At 43.0% G+C, this 22,079-nt stretch overlaps 1 protein-coding gene across 1 annotated transcript; it reads left to right on the top strand.

Moving 5' to 3' along the window:
- Positions 1–5,809: 5,809 nt before the first annotated feature.
- Positions 5,810–13,814, top strand: RWDD3 (RWD domain containing 3; the record flags this gene model as incomplete). Its single annotated transcript, XM_084265999.1, has 4 exons — positions 5,810–5,894; positions 11,471–11,955; positions 12,665–12,780; positions 12,879–13,814. 4 exons carry the CDS (start codon positions 5,810–5,812, stop codon positions 12,991–12,993), a joined length of 801 nt encoding a protein of 266 aa, XP_084122125.1. The 3' UTR covers positions 12,994–13,814.
- Between the last annotated feature and the right edge of the window lie 8,265 nt (positions 13,815–22,079).

Here is a 22,079-nt window from a genome sequence, read left to right as displayed (position 1 = left end):
GTGGGATTTTGGGGACTCTTTTGGTTTTATTTTTCTACATGAGGGGAAAACCCCTCAGTGTTTCAGTCAAGTAGCTTCCCATATAGGAAAAAAAATTACAGAGGGAAGCTTCCATACTTTAAGGTACTAATAGAGACAAATGGTTCCCACTTCAGAGGCAACTGTCCTCTGAAAGGACAGTTATTATTCAAAGTCCATAATCCTAAAAGAAAACCATGCTTTTACTCCTATCCACTTTCCTTATTCCTTTATCACCTTTATAGTGATTCATATATATATTGTTCATATATAAATGAAAGCATTTTTGGGGGAAAAGAAATCTCAATCTGGGTAGGCAATGTATATCTGAGGTCTAGAAATGTGTGAGCTTGTATGGAGTGTATCTGATAAGGAAACAGCCTGCTCCTCTCTGGTCTGACAGTAAAGACTGAGGCTGACTGCTAACTTGATAAACACAGAATTCTGTATTTCTCATAACTGAACGTGGAAAAGGTACAGGAGTGTAGGGAGTGCTTGAGAAGCTTCAAAAGAATGAGGCTGCTTTGTTGATTTTGGAAGCAGGATGTTGAGTGCTTGATGGAAAGTGTAATTGCTGCTAAATCTGGTGAAAGGTGTCAGGTGCCACTTCATGTGTTTGCTGTTTTCTGTTACGTTGCATCTCACATAAATTCAAAACTGTTCTTTTTTTGTGCTGCTGTTAATGAAATGTACAGCTTTCTCCTTGTCTGACAATCAAATGAATATACTTTTCTTAACTTTGGTATTTGGTGACCATGTTTTTAGCTGTAAGAGTTACTAAGGTGAACTTTTGCATATGTCACATTAGATTATAGTCTGTTACAACTGGGGATATCTGTGAATATACAGTACTCATTCATTCCGGTGATTGCAGAACCAAAACCCAAAGACTAAATGCAAGTGTTTGCCAACCAAGCCAGCAGCACTCAGAATAAGAGCATATGACAGCAAATCCATTCATCCTGAGTCTGGCTAACTTCTGAAGAGAGAAATGCAAGATTTTTTTTATTTTTAATAATTGTTGAAGTGTAAATGAAAACAGTTTCTGCAAGCAGTAAGATTCAGGAGGTAAAGAAGGAGTTTTCTCCTGTAGGTTTGGGTTACTTTATTCATGATGTTGGCAGTTCACTTTTTCAGAAGTTGAAGAGTGATTAGAATTCAAATGTGTACTTGGAAAACAGTGATTTAAAAGAGTGGGGTTTTTTATCCTTTGGAAGGAGGTTTTAAATTAAATAAATGCATTTACATTCTTTCTTTGTAAGTCCAGAAAGGTATAGAGTTCATGAAGCTCAGTAAAGTGAAGAAGCGTCCTGACCAGGCCTTTTCAAGAAATTCTGCAGCAGCATCAGGTTCCCAGTCCCAGACAGGCTGAAACAGCAGTTGGGAACCCAGCATCTCAAACCAGGTTAACCTTGTGCACACGAAAAGGGACACTGTGGACATTGTTGCAGTGCTACTTCTGAAATGGTCCAGGTATTGAAGTGTCTAAAGTTCACCTGTGTTCTGCTTTCCCATGTCAGTCCTGCTTGACCTACTGTGTTTAATTCTTGCAGTTCAGGCAAGCTGGGAGAGCTCTCCTGATGTGTAGCTGAGGTGCATTCTTCAAGGATGCTGCAGTGCTCAGAAACTGCAGTCCCCATGGCTGATTGATAGGAAGGGGTTGTATGTACATAGTCATGAGCAGCACTGATCTTCACTACCTTGAGCAGGAGAGCATTCTGCATTCACATACCTGGGTTTGGCCCCTTGCTGTTTGAGGGGCTTGGGGCAGCTGGTGAGTGCCCTGCAGTTCTGGTGCCTGGCACCACACTGCCTGTCCTGAGGGCACCCTCCCTCAGCAGTGTCTGCTCAGCCTCCCATTCTTCAGCGGGGCCAAGCTGAGTGCCCTGTCATTGGCATGTAACTCACCCCTTTGTCCTTCAGGATGCCAGGGCTTCCTGGCTGTGCTGAATCATCCTGTGATGTTTTTGCCCTTGCTTTGCAGTAGCAGGCACTTTGGAAAGGGGCGCTGCAGTGCTTCTGTCACCTGTTACTATTTTTTTCAGGTGTGTTTTCTTCCTTCTCCTGTAGAAACAACTTTGCTCCTCCCTTTCAATGTTATGGCAATGGTCAGAGCTCCAGTCCATTTAAAAATTTTTCATCTGGTCCCTAGAATTTCTGTCCTACTTTGCTGTGGAAGACCAATTGCATTGCTGGTAAGAAGGTGTTTGTGTCCACTGTTGGTGATTGCTATTTTTTTACAGCCAAAGTGTTCTGGGTTACTGTGTTTGAGTGAAGATGTGCAAGAGGTATGCTGACCAATGTTTACATAATGTATTGACTATCAGGACTCTTAATGTGCTCTGTAACTAACTATTTAAAGTCTAAACTACAGTGATGAGTATTGCTCTTCCTCCAAAAGGCTTGAGGGTGGCAAAGGATGTCTCAGTGCTCTTGAAAGGATCATAGTCCCTCACCTTATGCATTTTGTTCCTTCAACTCTTTTGTCAGAGCACAGGGCAGCAACAGCTAATGTGTGAGGCTTCCAAAGGTGGAAGCACAGATCTGAAACTTGCTTTGGCTCAGCAGCTAAAAGTGAAGGGAACTGGTAGACAAAGGAGCACTGACTTGGACTCACTGATGTGTTCTTTACATAGGGTAGAAATTCTCCTTTCAAAAAGCTTATGTCATGGATATCACACAAGTACCTTTACATACCTGCTTTTAAAAAATACACAGCATGATTAGTTTTCAACAATTTTTGGTAGGTACTACTATGCATGTTTACTGTCACTGGAAGAAAATGTTCTATTCTTACTTTGTACAAGGTAAATAGCAGGCATGCAGTGAGTTTTGATTCTTTGGGCCATGTTAGCCATTAGCAGCCAATAGTAGGAACCTACAATCATACCAGACAGGCCTTTTTGTAAAAAGCATAATTTTTAGTTTGTATGAGATAATTAACCACTTTTATGTGCATGTCTGTCAAGAAGAAAATGGCTTGCCAAACTCCTAGAGAAAGAATCTTGAATTCTTTTGTGAACGTGGCAGAGGACTAGTCTTGTCTCCAAACCTGAATGTGTGGCCTGGAGCACGTGTGAAAGGGTGCAGTATTTACCACTGGAATCACTGGGAACAGTCCCACTGACCACCATGGCAGCTACTCAGAAGACATGTATTTATGACTGAAGTCTGAATGAATCCAATTTTCAAAGGATAATGAAAATGTATTGGAAATATTTGCATTGTTATTAGGCCCCATTAAAAAAAAACCCACAATAAAAGAACATAGTTTCTTTTGCTGATGTTTGGTTGTGACTTCTAACATATTACAATGAAAACCTGAACCATTAAAAGATCAAGTAATGGTTTTTGTTTTCCAATGCCAATTTTGTGGTAACTACAGAAAGTTTTAGCTGTTTTTCTAACATGACGCTGCTCTTGCCTCCAGGTTCTGAAGACTGTGACCCCATAAACCTCCTGTCTATAGAGAGAGCTAATGCTTTAATTGATCATTAGTAGACTTTCAAAATGAGTTTCCATCTGCCAAAAGATTAAGTGTCTTAGGGAATTGACTTAGAGCAGTTTGATGCATGGAGGGTAGATGCAAGTGCCTTTAAAAAGCACTGCTAAACCACAGATCCTTGAAAAACTTCCTTCTAAAATACTTAAAAGGAAAAGGAATAGAAAAGATTTTTCCTTATTTTTTTCCTCAAATTAGAGAATGCTTTTTTATATGTCAGTGAGAATTCATTAGCTCATTTTCAAAAACCAAAGAGCAAAACCTCATGGAAATGTTGAATTTAACCTTAGAACAAACCATGGCAGCTTTAATTCACAACATAAATTTTTTTGTTAAATGAATTTATTCCAACTTTAAAAATACACATGCTTTGGGCCAAAAAAGAAAAGATGACTTTTGTACCAGCTGTACTTGAGAATACCACAGAATATCTCTGTGTTTTACCACAATTTTTCACAATTGCAGGACTTGGTTCTCCTCCTGTTTTCTTTAATGTTTTCCCTTTTATCTTGTTTGCAGTGATCTTTACAGGTTTTTCATGTTACTTTCTCTCTGCTTTTTTTTGTACAAGACATTTTTGGGGAAACTTCTACCGCTGTGATGACACTTACAGTTGTTACCTCAGAAATAATGGCTTATTTCTTAGGTATCTGAGAAATCAGTGCTATGTAACTTTGGTAAGAACAGTTCTAGCCAGTAAGAACACTGTTTGGGCTGCATCAGAACTGTCAGTAGTGTTGTAGCAGAAAATAGAGGGACTGCAGCTGTCCTGTAGCTGTGCCAGAAGATGGATGTAATTTGTGTTGCATAGGTTACCCATCACACTTCCCTGGCATTATGGGTTCCTTGTTAATCTTTCTTTTGTGAACCTAAAATGGGCAACTGTGGTAATTTTTAGACTTCAGTGCCTCCTAGAGTATATGCTTTAGGACTGCTTACAGTTGTGGTAGCTGGGATGGGATGTTGGCTAGCATGGAAACGATGGTAAAGATATAAAATGAATGTTCCAAATTGACTTTTTTCCCCCCACAAATGTCTGTCTCGTTCTCTTACTTGCCAGTCAGGAGAAAACGGGTCTAAATATAATCACTAGTGGTTCTTGACACAGCACCTAATTGATTTGGGCTGTAATTACAGTGAGTGGAAAGCAACGGATACTACTTTTCCAGATAACACCATAAAGATTAATCCTACCTACAGAGGAAAGGTTGCATTCTGTTTGCCTTGGCAGGCAAAATACTGGTGTTGTCACTGGCGTTATGATAGGATGCCAGAGCTAGGTTAATACAGGCTGGCTCTAAAAAGCAAGGTTTTTTTTGAACTTTATTTGCCACGTGTTGATGGGAAAGCATCAATTTTGAGAGATGAATATTGCTAATGTTATTCTGTCAAACACTGCAACGTTTGAAGAAATAATAAAAAAGAGGGAAATAAGATCTCGACTTCTAATTTGATAATAATGGCATGTGAAGGCCAGATTGCAACTATAGAAGTTCATTTCAAATTTAAATAGTTAGCATTTTCACTAGTCTGCGAATACGAGAAAATTTATTACATTTAGATGGAATTTAGATCTTTGACACGAAGCTGATATTTTCATAGAGTGAAAAATATCAAGCTGACATTATACTGTCTCTTTTGATGACTTCCAAATGTCAGAGTGCAGGAACTTATTCAGAGGGACCTCGGTGTCTGGTGATAGTGTCAATTTAAAAGACATTTACATCGACTTTTTTATTTAAACAGGTAAAATGGAATATGCAAAGTGGATGAGGAGAAGGGGGGGGGGGGGAAGACAGGGGCCTAAGAATGCTCCTAACAACGGGACAAGGATCTCTAAGGCTAATTTCCAGCCCGGCCTTCTGGCAGCTGCCTGGGCTGCTACCCGTCGGTTTGCCCTCCACCTTCCTTCCCTTATTCCCAGCTCAGCACTCTCATGTTTCTTGTTATTCCCTTCTCCCGGGCCAGGGACTGTCACTGGGAGCTGCGCACCCAGGAACAGGGAAAGGGACAGCGATGGCTGCACCGGGCGGCCATTTTGTTAGGGGCCGAGGGAAAAAAAGCCGCCGGCGCCGGCGGTGCAGCCGCTCGCTGCCTGAGAGGCCGCCCCGTTGCTCGTCCCCGCGCCAAGCCGAACGGCAGGGCAGGGCCGGGGGAGGTCGCCGCAGGGCTGAGGGACCCCGGCAGCGGCGGGAATCTCTCCGGGCGGCTGAGGGCCGGGGAGGCGGCGGCGTTCTGCTGCCGGCAGGGGGCGCCGCCGGCAGCCGCTCCCTCAGCTCAGCCGCGGCCATGTCGGAGCTGGCGCTGGAGGAGCTCTCGGCTCTCGCCGCCATCTACTGCGAGCCGGACGCCTGCGAGGTGCTGGCGGTCTCAGGTGAACTCGGCCGCGCTCCTCTGCCCGCAGCCGAGGGCCAGCCCCGTTCGGCGGGAGCTCGCCTGCGCCGCCTCAGCCGGGGATCCACCCCCGGCCCCCGGAGGAGGCGCTCGGGGGCTCTGCCCAGCGGGGCCCCGCCGGCTCAGTCACTTGCTGTCAGCCGCGCTGCCGGAGACGGGCACCCTCGCTGCGGGCCAGCAGCCTGGCTGCGCCGCCGGCCGCTTTGTAGGGAACGGGTCGTAGCGGGGCCTCCTCGTTCCTAAGCGGCGGCCTTGTTCATCCCCGCCGCTGCCTTGCCAGCGGCAACCTGCCGTGGGTGCAGAGCAGCGGTGGGGGTGGGCTGGCTGCTGCTGAGGTACATAAGCGGTTGCATCTCGCACGTATAACGCGACCAGATAGTTACCCTGTAGTATTTACCAGGGGTGCAGCTGTTGCTGTGTATGTATGAGAAGATTTGGGGGTCATCTCTGTCTTTTCCTGGGGGCAAGGTAGTAATCCGGGCTTTATGATGTGCCACATGTGCTCTGGCTCTGGGTTTTACAGGGTGCTGAGGCTAATCTTCCATGTTTGCTCTAAGTAGGAAGGAGGGAAGGTTCGCAGCGCTCGCTCCCATCAGCTGCAGCGTGCTGTCGGCTGTAGGAACGCGGTTACTGTAGGCACTTTTGCTCCCAAGTTGTCTGTACTAGCCATGGTAGCCGCTGATCAGACCGTCATTTTAAGAGATTACTTTTATCAGCCTGTGCTGTCACAGGGCTGTGAAGATGCCGTGTCAACAAGGAAGGATGAATGTCAGTAGTTCCAGTGTACAACAGCAGTTACCATCAGGCTTCAAGAAAGTGTCGGGTGGAATATGCAAGTGGTGCATGTCTGTTCTGATACAAGCATAAGTAAATTTTGCTTAGCCCCTGCTACAGATGTGACAGCTCAGCTACGTATTTGTTGGAGACATATATATACACACACAGATAATATATGTATATATTCTCTATCAATGCTGTTGCAGTGTACTGTCCTGCTTCCCAGCAGAGTGACAGCCAGGCAGGTGGGTGGACTGCAGTAGAGGCCTGTAGAACGCTGTTAAGAGTGGATCCAGTGGTTTGCCTTCAGGTTTTGTCTGCTTATGTTCAGGCCAAAAGAACTGCGATTGATAAGGAAATAGTTTTTTACTGTGAGGGTGGCTGAGCATGAGAACAGATTGGCCAGCGAGGTTGTAGAGCCTCCATCCTCGGAGGCACTCAGAAGCCATCTGGACATTGCCCTGGGCAGCCTGTTCTTGGTGGCCCTGCTTGAGCAAAGATGTTGGACAAGATGAACTCCAGAGGTCCCTGCCACCCTCACTTGTTCTGTGAGTCTGTGAAAATAACGTTTCTCTGCCTTGGTGTGAAATTGCATGTAGCTGCTCTCCACTTTAAAACATTACCAAGAAATTAATTGAATAAAACTCAGAACTCTTAGCTGAAAATAGCTGTGGAAATAGATTTGCACCAAGCAGCAAGCGGTTACTTGAGAAGTGGAGTTTGTGTGTAGACAGCCTCACAGGGATGAAGATGTTGGTGCCTTCGAGGAGCACAATTAACTAAGGTGATCTAAAAGCAGAGTTGTTTTGTGTCTACATCTGTGTGACACACCTCTTGCTCCAGTGTGGGCAAGTAGTTCTGCCATTTCATTGTTTGGGTTGGTATTTAGAGGTGTGTTTTTAAGATACAATGGATGAAATATTTTGGCATATTTTTAAAGTCTGGAAATGTTATTTCAAGCATAGGTTGAAAATGTGAACGTATCTGATCATTACATAAGTGGGTCTGTTCCTCCAAATCTGTTAGAGAAAATATACAGACATCCTGATCTGTGCTTCGGATACAGCAGGATGATTTTGTGTGTGTAAAAGCCTTAGAGACCTTCCTGGAGCATAAAGTGAAGTGCCAGAGTGCACAACAGGAACAGGCTGTTAGTTGACATCAGGTGGCCTTGCAGGGCCTTTACCCAGGCTGTGCCCATCTATGTTGGGATCATGCCTATCTGGTGGATTTCTGTCATTTTTAGCTGGAATTGAAAAGATTACCATGATGCTCACCAGTAGTTTTCTTACTGTGGGAAGTTACTTCTGTCAGACTTTGGAGCTGCAGAGCCCTTTACTTTGTGTACAGTTAACTTGTGCTGTATTCCTTTAGCTTAGCTTTGCTTTATCTCTTCAAACCATACCAATTGTCACCGAGGAGCAGCGTGCAGAAGTGACTTCCAGTTGTGTTACGCTCTCTCTAATACATTAAGAGTAATTTGCCTGTAGATCCACAGGATCAAAAAGGAGACCATCAGGGATTTATGGTTTTGCAGAACGCAAGAAAATGCTTCTGCAGATTTCCTGATATGCTAAAAACTTTGGCTTTCTGGGATTTAACAATGAAGTATTCAGAATGTTAAATGTGTTTTTATCAAAACCCATGCGTTGGTGAATTTAAATAAACTAATTACAGCGTATCTTTTTTACCTTATATATCTATTTGCAGAGATTAGAGTTACAGATAGAAATCCATAATTTACTTGTTAATCTGTTCTGGTTTGCTCACCAAGCTTGCTATAAAAATATATTTATATATTCTAAGCTTGTACGTTAGTAGGTGCCATTTTCTGAATTTAAAAATAGGCTGCATGTGTTGCATAAAATGCCTTTGGGCAGGAGAGAAGGGGGATGTCTGTCTGGTTGACATGGAACATAAGAAAAAATCCCAAGTATGCTGGAGCTAAATATACTGATAAGCATGCAGCTATGGGGGGGGAAAGCGAGGGGAAATGCACTGAGTTTAGTCTTATTAGCACGTTGAACGGCAACGGAACGCTCATACCCCACCTTTTATTTCAGAACTAACCCCCGTTTTTCTGTGAAGACACCTCAGAGCCTGTAGGGTGTGCAGACAAAGGGGGTGCTGCTCCTGGGGAGCCTCGCTGCGCAGCGCGGCGGAGGCTCGCTCTTTGTTCTGCCAGCCGGCCGCAGCGCTGGTGCAGAAAATGGACGCTGGAGTGTTTAACTGAACTTGAGGTGCTGGAGCCCCACGAGCCTTTTGAGCCCGTCCTCCTTTCTAAAAGCAAGCCTGAAGCAGATGTAAATGAGCACAGCTGGGCTTTTCACCCATGGCTCAGGGTGACACACCTCGGGATGTGAGACTGCTGCTTCCCTCGGATTAGTTCATCATCGCAGGGAAAGGTGTGAGGTTGTTGCAGGCTTGAGAATACGATCACTGCAGCAGGAGGCCCTTGCCAAAGGGGTGAGGTTGGCCTGTTTATCCCTCTCTTGCTTCTGAGTTGGTGAGATCTGTTTTGACAAGCTAGTGAAAAAATCCTGGGAGGATTACCAGAAAGGTAACATGTCTTTCTGTCCCTGTAGTTCAGCTGGGAATAAAGTAGTATTCTTCAACTCATTTAGAGTATGTGCATAAAATTTCTTGCTTATGTAGTTTAAAATAAAGTGATTCATGGGCAGGAATACAGCAGTGTTCCTGGTGCAGAGCCAAATGCAGCTTGCTTTCAGCTGAACGCTTACCTAGCGAGGCTGCCCTGTGGAAGGGGCAGCTGAAGGAGGGTCTGCGGGCACTGGCTGTGTCCTGTGAGATGCTCAGTGTGTATGGAGATGCTCTGTCGTGGCCAAGAGGGTGCTGAGGGTTCCAGGAGGTGCAGTGCAGGCTTTGCTTCTTGCATGTATGGTGATGTGTACCAAGCCTTGCCTGGTGGCGGGGGATAACGCTGCTGGTGCCTGGTAAGAAACGTTTGTCAGGGCAGCAGAAGATTGATTAGAATAGGAAGTCTTGAGGTCCTCCTGTGTAGCTGCTGCCCCTGAGTGAGTGTCACATGTTGATGGATTCTGTGGAGACTGGAGTTTCTTCTGAGGCTGGTGCAATTCTGAGGAATAAACTTGCCTTAAAAGTAGCCTGGAACCTTTCATAGGGTCTTAGAAGACTAGAGACAAGCTCCTGTTGACAGGGAATGAAGCTTTGACATGTAGTGCCTGTAGGTACAGGCACTGTTGGTTGTAACTTCATTTAGTTTACTGGATTTACATCAGCTACTTTCACCACTGGATTTTACTCTGTTTAGGTAGCAATGGTTTGTAGATGTTTGGAAACTTCTAGATTTTGATTATTGGCTTTGGAGGGTTTGCTTGTTTTATTTTGCAACTGCTCTGACCTAGAGAGTTCTTATATGACCCAGGAAGGAGGTTTGGAAATCAGCCCTTGGCTAAGATCTCTAAAATGCCTCTGTCTGTCCAAGTCACTTTCAGGTTCCTCACGATTTAGTAGAGTTCAAATACGAAACCGTAGAGCGCTCCGAGGTTGGTTAGCGGCATATGCAATCCTAATCAAACATAATTCCACTGACTGGCATGTAAAGGAAGGCAAGATAAGGTAGGGGGACAAGAAGTCACTTCAAAAGAGCTCCTCTGAAAATCAGCTCTGCTCTAATCTGCCTTTCAAATCTGGCTTCTCCTGCCCTCGTAGAATGAATCAACCTGACATTTTAGCGATTTTTAAAGAAAAGGGGTGAAGTGTTTAGAACGTATCAAAGGGGTGAAGCAGAGAACATCTGAAGAAGATCATCTTTCATCTGATACCCTCTTTCTTCATGGCAGAGGAGCAAAAGTAGGTTAGGTCTTTGTCCTCGCTTTTCACTTTTTGAAGTTCTGTATTGTTTTTCTGTGAGACGTGTTTTAGTCAAGAAGGTTTTATTGCAGGAATTACTGTATATAACTTTCATATCCACTGTCTTTAATTATGTGATTTATCAGGAGGATGTAGTTTTGTGCCCTTCCTGCGACATCCTGTACGTATCCTTTTCACTCTGAAAAGAATTCTGTTCTGAAGCTGACCAGCAACAGGTTTTGAGTAGAGCTGCAGATACATACACATATATATTTACACACTTATATGCATATATGTAGTGTCTGGGGTCACGTGTACAACAGAGATGCTTTCATCATGCCAATCCAACTGTTGTAAGTGTAGAGAAGCTGGCAGAAAAGAACTTAGTGTGTTTTCTCTGAGAGCTGTAGGGGACAAAGGATCTGACTTTTTTTCTTTCTGAGTCCCCCTTTAAACTGCTCTTGAGTGGTTGTCTTAAAAAGTACTGAGTACTGTTTGCCTTGTGCTGGTGTTGGTGTTACAAGTCTTGCAGATTTCTCTAGCAGCAAAGTTAGGGCAGTGCTGACTCCATCCAGAAAAGTCTCTATTCTCTGTTGTCCTTGCTGCTGCTATTGAGCTGTAGAAGCTGACTTAATGTGTTTCTGAGAGAGGTGATTCTTTGTTACTGGCTGGTCTGGACTTTGAAAGAGCCAAAAGGTTTTTCAGAACGTGTTAATAACTTTCCTGCTGGTGTCATATGGAAGTGTTTCATTTCGGGATGCCCTGCAAGTAGAGCTTGAGCCACTGGCTGCAACCCCCACCCTGCAAAAAAGCCCACCCCCCCTTATTTTATATGGTATGGCAGTCATTTGGGTTGAATTGTTCAGGAAAATAACATGACTTAACAATTTATATGTGTTTCAAGTTCAAGCTAACTGTTAATGTTGATTTTTTGATACTTTCCAGAGACACATGGAATCACATTTAGAATTCAAATCACCGTGAAAGAAGTGCTGGACACAGATGTGCTTTTAAAGCTGTTATTTCATTTACCAGTCAATTATCCATCAACTCCACCAGATATTTCTGTTAACTCAGACCAGCTTACAAGGGCCCAGTGTATTGACGTGAAAGATAAATTACTTGAGCAGGCGAAGAAGCATCTTTCTGAACCCATGGTACATGATCTGATCCTTTGGATACAGCAGCATCTTAAATACGTCATTAAGCAATCAGCAGCAGTTTGCAGTGAAAAAACTACTTTGTCAAAAGGAACAAGTACAGAGGATGGTATCTGGATGCTCCTTTTGCATTTAGATCACATGAGAGCAAAGGCAAAATACGTCAAAACCGTGGAAAAATGGGCTTCAGATCTAAGGCTGACTGGAAGACTGATGTTCATGGGCAAGATAATATTGATTCTTCTTCAGGGTGACAAGAGCAACATTAAGGTGCAGGAACAATGAATGTTGACTAGTTCTATCGATTTTACTGCTGAAACCTATGTGTCTGAATATTTTGTGTGTGTTTTTCTAAGAGAAACAATTTTGGAAGCAGATTGATCATTAGGAGAGTAGGAAGGCCCAAAAACTATATTCTGTATTTAAGAAAAAAGAAAGTACTCAGTGAGGAAGAAACCAGTGATACCTGTAGAGCTGTGGCCTTTATTGCTTTGCTTCACCCTGTAATTACACCCCAGTATTCCCCATGTTTCCTGACTGTAACAGTGCCTAGGTTCAGCCTCCTGTATTTCCCAAATGGAAAACTGGTGGTGAGAAATTAGTAACAGACATATTTCTAGCTTATTACTAACTGTCTCTTCCTTGGCTTTGGACCTCATGGTGCTCCTAGCACCAAATGCCTGGGCTTTGAACTTCTCTGTGCCTAGGAACTTCCCCCCTGTGTTAGGCAGGGTTTTGTGGTGATACTGGAGGGGAATGTTTTGGCTTTTCAAACTTGTGTTCTCTAGATGACTTAAGACTCTGCTTAACTTCAGGCTCATGAATGGAGAGAGCCACATGCTTTTTGGGATGGGTGCTTTGAAAGTTTGCCATGTTCTGAAAAACATCTTTGTGTTTCATGTAGACTTTTTTAATTTTACCCAACTTCAAAGATACTAAGATGACATCTAATGTTTTGTTCTTTTTTTTTGTCACTTAGGAGTACTTGATCCTTCAGAAAACTTCTAAGGTAGATGTGGACTCGAGCGGAAAGAAATGCAAAGAGAAAATGATTAGTGTACTGTGTGAGACAAAAGTACAGTCACAGCATAAAAGGTATAATTTAGTACTGTTGTGGATAGAAACCTAACAGAATCAGTAATTACATTCTGACAAATCTAGGCATATTCATGAGTTTCCCTTTTACAATGTAGGTTTCAGGCGTTTGAAGTCAAAGAATATTCAACACTGGATGAGCTACAAAAGGAATTTGAAACTGCAGGACTTACAACTCTTTTCTCTGAGTTTGTGCCTCCTCTCCTAAAATGAAATTAAATGAAAACACTGGACTTTGACCGAAGCAGCAGTTGACTGCAGATGCTGACAGAAGGACTAATTTGGCAAACAAAGCTTTTCTGCAAAAAAATGCCAGGAGTGGCCATCCTCTTGAGAGAAGGGGAAGGCAATTCATACATTAAGAGTTGGTCATTATTTTACAGTTATCTTTTTTCAAGAATTGTGCAGCTAATTGTGATAATAGTATGACCAGCCTGAGAGATTGAGAAGAAATCATGGTAAAATAATGTTCATCTTAGACTCTGTTTTGCAATCCCTGCTTTTCAGTGTTTTGGTTTCTGTCTTTTAAGAGTTTTTTCATGATGGCCTGTTAGAAAGCATGATTAATCTGCTCTGAAAGCTTATGCAAAGGTATTTCTATCAAAAGCGTAGCAAACATGGATTTGAATATGTGAGGACAGAATATACTTAATATAGCTTAGATGTTCATCTGTTAATCTTTCCTTCTCCATTTATTTGACTATAAATCCTAGACTGTTGATTTAAAGAAAAAGTTGGTGTCACATGGGGCCTGAAAAACCTTAGAAGTGTCTTCTTGAATGTTAGTCTTTATTCTAAAACATCTAAAAACACTCAAGTGGAGAATTTAAATTGATTAAAAAGCTAAGGTAAAGTCAATTGTAATATTTTCTTCTAATGTTTACAGATTCCTTTTTTCACTTTATCTCATTTTACTGTCTGTGCATCTTTAGATATCTTGATTCAATTAAACTGTCAGAAAAGTATGTATACAGATTTCAGGCTTCTGTCTCTCAAGGCTTCTGCCAAGTCGTCTGCCATTTTAAAAGCTGTTCAGTTACAACTCCCTGTTAAAATTCCCTTACCTTTGGAATTAAGTTTTTTGATTGGTCAGTGGTCTTGGCCAGCTTAAAATTTTGTTTATCATTGGTCTGTGTTTTACTTCAGTATAATGTTACAAATTATATGCATCTTGTTTATAAATCAAGTTGTGCAAGTTCTTTTTACCTAGGGTTAATTGGATAGTAATTTCTTATAATTACTGATACCCTTTGGATTCTATTTAACCTGATACCATTCCCTAGCAAGACTACATAAACTGTCCAGTAGCAAAGATCTTGAAGTCCTGAGTTTCTCAGAAACAAGCAATGCCACTTCAATTAATTTTAGCACATAGCTAAACATGTCCTTTGCTGCCCTCTAAAACTCACTCCCAGAAGACAAATGTCTCCTCCTGTATTCTTTGTTAACTGAACAGATTTGATCAATTCAGGATAAATTAATTTAGCTTCCACTGGGGAATACTGGTACAGTTTGGTTAGTTCCTGTAGCATGGCTTGGCAGATCATTATGCAGGACATTTCAATTTCAGGTTTGATACTCAGACCATGAGATCATACCTCTTTCTTTATGTATACTAGAGAAGTCCTCAGCCTCTATCTCCAGTCTATCCAGGGTCTGATCCACCTGCATATAAACCAGTTGTATATGCTTTCTCTTGATTTTGGGAATTGGGTTGAATAGTGTACCTAATGATGTGATGTGACTGCAGAAACCATTGAGGCATACAGTTATTGTGATCATCTTTCTTGCAAGTTTAGATGCATGCTCTTCAACTTCTTCCTCCCTACTGTAACAGGTACTCTAAGTAGGTGTGTATTTCTAGGGGGAGTGGTGGTCAGTTGCACTTTGATATAAACTCATGTATTTTTTTGAGTATCATTGCCTGATGCCCTCTTGGTAACTCTTTGGTCAGAGCCAACATGCTGCAGCACCCAATTAAAAAAAGTGAAAAACGTTGGAGCAGGTCCAGAGGAGGCCACAAAGGTGAGCAGAGGGCTGGAGCACCTCTCCTAGGAAGCCAGGCTGAGAGAGGTGGGCTTGTTCAGCCTGGGGAAGGCTCTGCAGAGACCTTAGGGCAGCCTCCCAGTACCTAAAGGGGCTGCAGGAAAGCTGGAGACGGGCTGATTACAAGGGCAGGGAGTGACAGGACAAGGGGGAATGTCCTGAAGCTGAAGGAGGGCAGATTTAGGAAGAAATTCTTCCCTGTGAGGGTGGTGAGGCACTGGCACAGGTTGCCCAGAGAAGCTGTGGCTGCCCCATCCCTGGCAGTGCTTAAGGTCAGGTTGGATGGGGCTTTGGGCAACCTGGGCTAGTGGAGGGTGTCCCTGCTCATGGCAGGGGTTGGGACTAGATGATCTTTAAGGTCCCTTTCAACACCAACCAGCCTGTGATTCTGTGTTAAAAAGCAAATGACAATTGGTTGAGATGCAGCTGCCTTCTGATCTGTGCTCATCTTCTTTCAAATGAAGTTGTTGTAAGAAGGTAGGTGAATTCTGCATTTGAAGGAGTTGTAAAAAGCAGTTTATATGCTGGATTCTTTTCATAGTTGAACTTGTTACTAACTTAGATTGGACAAATGAACAAGTCCAGTGTAGGAAAAGGCTGCAGGTTTTTTGCTTAGCTTGATGCACTTCTGAACTACAAATCTGATCAGCTTGATGCTGTTAAGAAAGCAGAGAACATGAAAACTGATGTCAGCCTGATTCTGTCTAAGCACTTGCTTTTGCCTACCCATCAATCAGTCACTTTCTTTGAAGGGCAGGAGGATATCTTGTGTTCAGACAAGTACACAACACTCCTCAAGGTTGTTCTTTTGGAAGGATGTTGCAGCTCTCAGTTAACTGGTGGTTTTTTTGCTTTCAGAGTAAAAAGAGATGGGCAAGCCTGTGAGCCCCTGTGGCACAGAAGTCATCCACATGCACAGTGGTGCATGCTCCACCCTCCAAGGCAGCTGAAGCAGACAGAGGAAAACAAAACATAGGGAAACAAAGTCAAAACTCCTGAGAATCGTTGAAGCATGCATATCAGTGTCTGAAGAGTTAGTGAGGTGTCTGTGGCTGTCAGAGTCAGAAAATTCAATTGCCAGGAAGGAAAAAGAAAGCCAAAAAGGAAAAAATAATTCAACAAATAAAGAGCTAGCTTTCTTCTGGTTATTGTATACTGTTTTGAACAGCATGGTTCATAAAGCCTTGTTTCCTGTGGACTTTCCTGTTCCTAAACAGTTGTGCTCATGAAGCTTTTCTTGCAGAAGAGACATTCAGTATGGTGCTCTCCCAGGTGGGCTTCCCAGAGCTTGGTAGGGATTCTGTTCTCTGCAGAAATCGTTCAAGTATCAACACCATTTTCCTTCTCTGCTGCTGGTTTTCATCAAAGTTGTAGGGACTCCATTTCTTTCAGGCTGTTAACCTCTCGTTTTTCTTGAAATTAATTGAATTCCAAAGTTTTAAAAGAGTTTTTTAGTATAAATAGGCACGTTTCTATACGTACAGCACAGCTGCTTAACTGTAGGTTCCTTTGAAAATCAGACAAAAATGAAAGATGTTGCAATAGGACTGACCACTTGAAGAACCAAGTTTTTGGGCCAAAAATCAGGTTTGATCAGTCTTTTTTAAATCTCCTGTCTCACTAAGTGTGAAGAAAACAAAAAGTGGGTTAAGAAAGAGAGGAAGAAACCCAGAGATAGGAGTAAAAACTCAAACCCAGGGTCAGACTGGTTTGCACATTTGTTTTTGCATGAATACATTGTATCCAAAGCATCAATTCTAATCTTGAAGAGAGGTGCTCAATCTGCAGGTGGCTCTGGGAAGTCACAGGTGGATGAAGTCCTTGGGTGAGTGTCAGCCAGTCTCTAGAGGAGATGACACTGCTTGTGTCGGGCAGGTTTGGTGGTCGTATGATTCATGAGGGTCGTATGCCTGTGTTCTCTGTGGTATGAGAAGAAGGGTGGTCTGGTCATCTGAGGAGCTCTTCCCTCTCATTGCCCTTTGTGCAGCAAGTGTAAACTGAAGTAACCAGAAGGGCAGCATCAGATCCAGGTAATTTTCATGATTATGTGTGACATCAGGTCTTGTTGCATATGTTTGCTACTACTGCAGCAGAGTAGTGATGTCTGTGGAAACAAGGGCCTTGGAGTGCTAACAGATTAAATTACTCCATTCTGCAAGAAACCAGTCTTTGTTCAGTTGTTTTCTAGAATTGTTACTGACCCCCATTGTGACCAAGGTCTGTAGCTAAAACCATCTCTTGTCTTCCCAGAGGGAGGAGCAGGAATAAAATTCCCTTCGTTTCTATATTAACCTTTCAAGGCGTTATTTATAGTATTAATATGTACTATTTATTTTTAAGGGGTTTTATTACTGCCTCTTGGAAAGAAACCTTTATGAGTAGCACACACTGTGAAGTAACCTCCCATTCCTGAGAATGTAGTAATGTGAAGTTCCAGAGGAGGAGACTACTTTTAATGGGGGTCATCACCAGTGTTGGGAATTCACCAGCTTTTTTTACTTACTGATTCTCATTAAGATTATAATGTGTACAGCCTTCCCCCCCACCTTTGTTTTTTGCTGTTTCAGAGAGGATGAGACACTGCATCCCTAACATAATTTTAAAAAAATGGAAAGTAGATTTGATTGTTTTGTGAGTAAGAGTAATTTTTTTTGGTTTTGTAGTTCTGTCTCAGTTTCTTGTCTCTTATTTCTGTGAGAATGACCCACGAAAACCACCGAGATTGGTATAAATCACACGCAGAAGCACGGTGATGAGCCTGAAGAAACTTCAGAGTGGAAAAATATTTTGTTTACATTGTTTCTTTTTAAAATAGTTTAATAAACCCTACGTAGGGGTGATTTAAAACCTGGTGTGCCTTGATTTGTTCAGCTTTATCTGTGAAAATACAAACGTAATCGTGTTATAGTTCATTTGAAATAAGATGATGAAATGCTGCACACACTGTATTTCTGCCAGAGTTTGAGACTGAGATTGCTTATATTATGAAATAGTGCAGTTGCTGGAATCAACCTTCATATATCTCATTGTAGTGTTAAGCATTACCATCCTGTCTCTTTGTGCCTAACACATGCAACGCTGGCAGCACTCTTTTCTGGCTTTGTATTTTATATGTATACTTCATTTTATGTTACCTTATGCAAGAGTTATGGTTTTTTATAGGCATAATTATAGACATAAATGGAACTTGAAATGTAAATATGCTAATAGCGTTTTGTGGTTATTGTTCTGTGCTTTTTTCATATATTGGCTTTTACATCAGTTTGTGTTTTCTAACCTCACAGTATTAACCTGCAGTGAAGAGAACTCTTCAGAGGGACGGAAAAATTTGCCTGAAAGACGCATTAATTTAAGGAATCACCTGGAGTGTTGTGTCCAGTTCTGGGCTCCTTGGTTTAAAAAGGACAGGGATCTCCTGGAGAGAGTCCAAAGAAGGGCCACGAAGATGATTAGGGGCCTGGAACATCTCCCCTATGAGGAAAGGCTGAGTAAGTTGGGACTGTTCAGCCTTGAGAAGAGAAGACTAAGGGGGGACCTAATTAAAGTTTATAATTATCTGAAGCAGGGGATGCAGGGGGAATCAGCCAGCCCCTTTTCAGTGGTCTGTGGGGACAGGACAAGGGGCAATGGCTGCAAGTTGGAGCACAGGAAGTTCCGCACCAACATGGGGAAGAACTTGTACCCAGTGAGGGTGCCAGAGCCCTGGGACAGGCTGCCCAGGGAGGTGGTGGAGTCTCCATCTCTGGAGAGATTCAAGACCTGACTGGACGCCTATCTGAGTGATCTGTCCTAGGGAGCTGCTTTGGCAGGGGGGTTGGACCCGATGATCTCTCGAGGTCCCTTCCAATCCCTACAATTCTATGATTCTATGATTCTATGAATTCTTGGGACTCTAAAAATGAATCCCTTAATATGTTCGATTACTTATGCATTCAGGTGCTCTAATTTTATGCTAATAAGGTAGTATCCATTGTAGTTTTGTTTTTTTTTTTTGTTTCTTAATTTCATGCAAGTAATCTGTCTGTATCCTGCATTAGAACGTAGTTGCTCACGGAGCTGGGGTCAATATTTTGTTAGTATTTCCCATTATGAAGATCTGTGACTCACTGTATGTATGCATTGTTATCTATTATAACCTGAATGCAGAGAGGCATTTTTAGATGAGACTTGATACAAAAGATCTCTGGATGAGAACAGTAACTCTACCTGGTGCTTCTTTTCCTGTTGTCCCCTTTTACATTCCTGCACACGAGTAATGAGGGCTGATTTACATGGGATGTAGTAGAATGATCACTGTTTTCTTGAGCTAAACTTAACAGGTCAGCTCGCTGTGTGATAGTAGATCTTGGTAACCGCTGGTTGGAGGCGGGGTGGGACCACTTTTGGCATCATCTAATTGCTCTACTGAAGCAATGAGCTGGATATTCCTTGAACTTCTGTAGAGAATTGAAGGAGCTAATTTCACCTATGCAGGAAACAAATGGTTTACTGCTGCTTGATCGGAGCTTTACATCAGGAGAGCAGCCTGGTGCTCCTTTTCTGTTGGTGCCACAGGGGCCCATAACCTAAAGTTTACACTTGTGCTAGTCGCAGGGAGTGCTGCATAGCGAAATCAGCGCTGCGATTTTAAGACTGAAGGTGCTAAAATCAATGTACCTTTACTGTTCTTGGGATGCACTTAGGAAAAAAAATCAACACAAAATGATTTTGTTGGTCTCTGATCGATCACTAATCTATAGCAGTGTACAGAGGCAGGGTATGTTTTTATGGGAATTGGTGCTATGAGCACCCTTCAGTCAAGGTAATATAAAAAGCAGTTCCTTTTTGAAGTAGAGTAACTGAGTTACTTGTGAGAACACTGTCCACGTGAGATGCTGAACAGAAGCTGAGCTGCGTGGAAAGAGCTGTGCCAGAGGCTGATTTTTATTTGGTAGAAGTGGAGGTGTTAGAGAGGAACAGACGGCAATAAAAACACTGGTGATGTGGCTCATGGAAAAGCCACAAGAAAGGCTTTTTTTGGATTGATTATTCTCTGGGAAGAGGTTTGGGAATGTGAGCAGGGAGCTGCTACTGTATCCAGGCTCCAAGTAGAAATGCCTGAAATAAATGGGCAGTTTCATTGTGATTTTGTCTTTTTAGCTGAAATGATGTGTAGAGCTGAGAACAAGTAATGGAAGTTTTCATGAACAGAGAGATGACTAACCTCTCTCAAGGGCTGCAAGCTGTCCACAGAGGAATTAGAGCAATTCTTTAAAATTCTCCTCAAATGACCCATGGGCGACAGGGGCTTGGTGGAGACAGCAACCTCCAAAAGTCTCGTAGGACTGGGAAATGAGGCTGTCGTGCCCCTGGGTGGTTGGGAAGATTGATGGAAGGGGTGACCAGGAGCAGGTTATCTGCAGATACGGGGATTCTGGAAAGCAAAGACTTAAAGGGGTGACAAAATGACTTTCAGGGAAAAAGGCTGCTCATGGGTGGAATTGGAGACCACAGGTAAGTGTTTAATTTTTGTGAGACTTTTCCTGCATTGTAGAGAACCTGGCGTGGAGATGTTAGATGGTCATTGCTCGAACGGTGCGTAATGTCTTGCTGGGCTTACGCGGTTCAGCTCCACATCACTTGCAAAGGTCGTTCTGGGTGAGAATGCTGGTCAGTGGCATTACGTGGTTCATGACATAAAAGCTCAAAAACTTCCTCTGGGTCAGTGATTTGGTGTGGGATTAAAAGCCACCCCTAAAGTGTGGGTTAGATGAGGCACATCTAGGAATAGCAGAAATGGGAGGGAAAGAAAATCACTGGAATTGCTACAGGAGTTCCATGAAGTTGTGTTTCTGAGGAACTGGCGCAGCAAAGGAGGACTTCAGGGTCACCTCTGCATTGACAAGGAGCCAAATGCTGCAAGCTCGGCTGGGTGTGAGGGTGTCAGTCGGAGTTTCTGGGCTGTACAGGACCTGCAGAGCGCCTGGAGCTTGGCACCAAGTGTGTCTTTCCTGCCAGCCACACACCAGATTGCTTTTCCCACCCTCTTTTTCCCTGTTGTTTTTTAATTTAAAGGCAGCTGCAGAAAGGGAGCTGGAAGCTGCTTGCTATGAATTCTGTTACTTAGTTCCTACAATACTAATTGTTAAAAGATGCTACGGGTTTCCTTCAGACTGATCTTGAAGAATCAGGAGAATGGTTTTAAAAACAAAGGAACAGTGATTAAAACCTCAGAAGAAAGTGTTTCCTTGCTGGAAGGTTCAGTGCTGGGAGTGTGGCTCTGGAAAGCTGGTCTGTTGGGGTGTGCTCAGTAGCTGGCATAGAGGGGAGGGAGTCTCTGGGAATTCTTGCATAGGGATTGGTAACGGCTACATAAAAAAGGGAAACTGAGTCTTACTCATGTAGTTTATGGTTTTTTTTCTATAAATTCATTGCCAGGCTGACAAAAAATAGGTTGTGGGCAGTTGTTAAGCAGCAAAATGAGAAGTTTTCGTGTCTTTATGTAGAATGTGAGATTGAAAGTCTGAAGAGAAGGGTTAGCTGTTAGGTTTCCTACGGATCTGAAGTAGGAATGGGTTACAGCTCACTGAAGATGTCTTCCTGACATCAAAGCATTAAAAACTGAGCAAAAAAATGTTACAAAATTTTAGCTGCTGTGGAATAAACTACCACAGGGAAAGATGTGTGTGTAATTCCTGGTCCTTCCTGGTATTTTTCAGGGACTTTTAGGAGTAGCAGCAAGGAGGTCTAAGATTTTTCTGGGCAAGAATGAGGATTATTGCTTTTGGGTTTTGTTGTTTTGGGGCTTTTTTCTGAGCTAGCAGCAAATGATTCTCTTTGTACCGCTTCCCAATAGCAGGAAGAAAAGGCAACTGCTTTTGGGGTAACAGAACTTCTAACAGCTGGCCCCAGAGCTGAGAAAGCATCTCTGGCAGCTGGGGCTGGGGCTGCCAGGGACGGGGAAGCGATGGTAAAGAGTGTGGAGCCTGTCCTGGCAGTGAGTGTCCCTGCCCAGCCTTGTGACAGGCACAAGGCGTTGGGAGGGCAGCAGGGCTGGTTTTAGGCTGCGTGACAACTGATCCTGCCAGTGCCTTGGGGTGCCTGGCTGTTACCCCACATACTTTGTGTGCCACATTATCCCAGTAATTGTCCAGGTTGTCACATGAGTTGTTTTTATATATGGGCAATTCTAGCTGTGAGACTGTGGACATCTTGCCATCATGAGACCTTAATGCCAGAGCTCTGTGCTTACAAAACCCCATCCTTCTGTGGTT

Source organism: Gallinula chloropus (assembly GCF_964237585.1).
Source record: "Gallinula chloropus genome assembly, chromosome: 6".
NCBI classification, from domain to species: Eukaryota; Metazoa; Chordata; class Aves; order Gruiformes; family Rallidae; genus Gallinula; species Gallinula chloropus.
The sequence above is the reverse complement of the archived record's forward strand: the minus strand, read 5'-3'. Positions and strand labels throughout refer to the sequence as shown.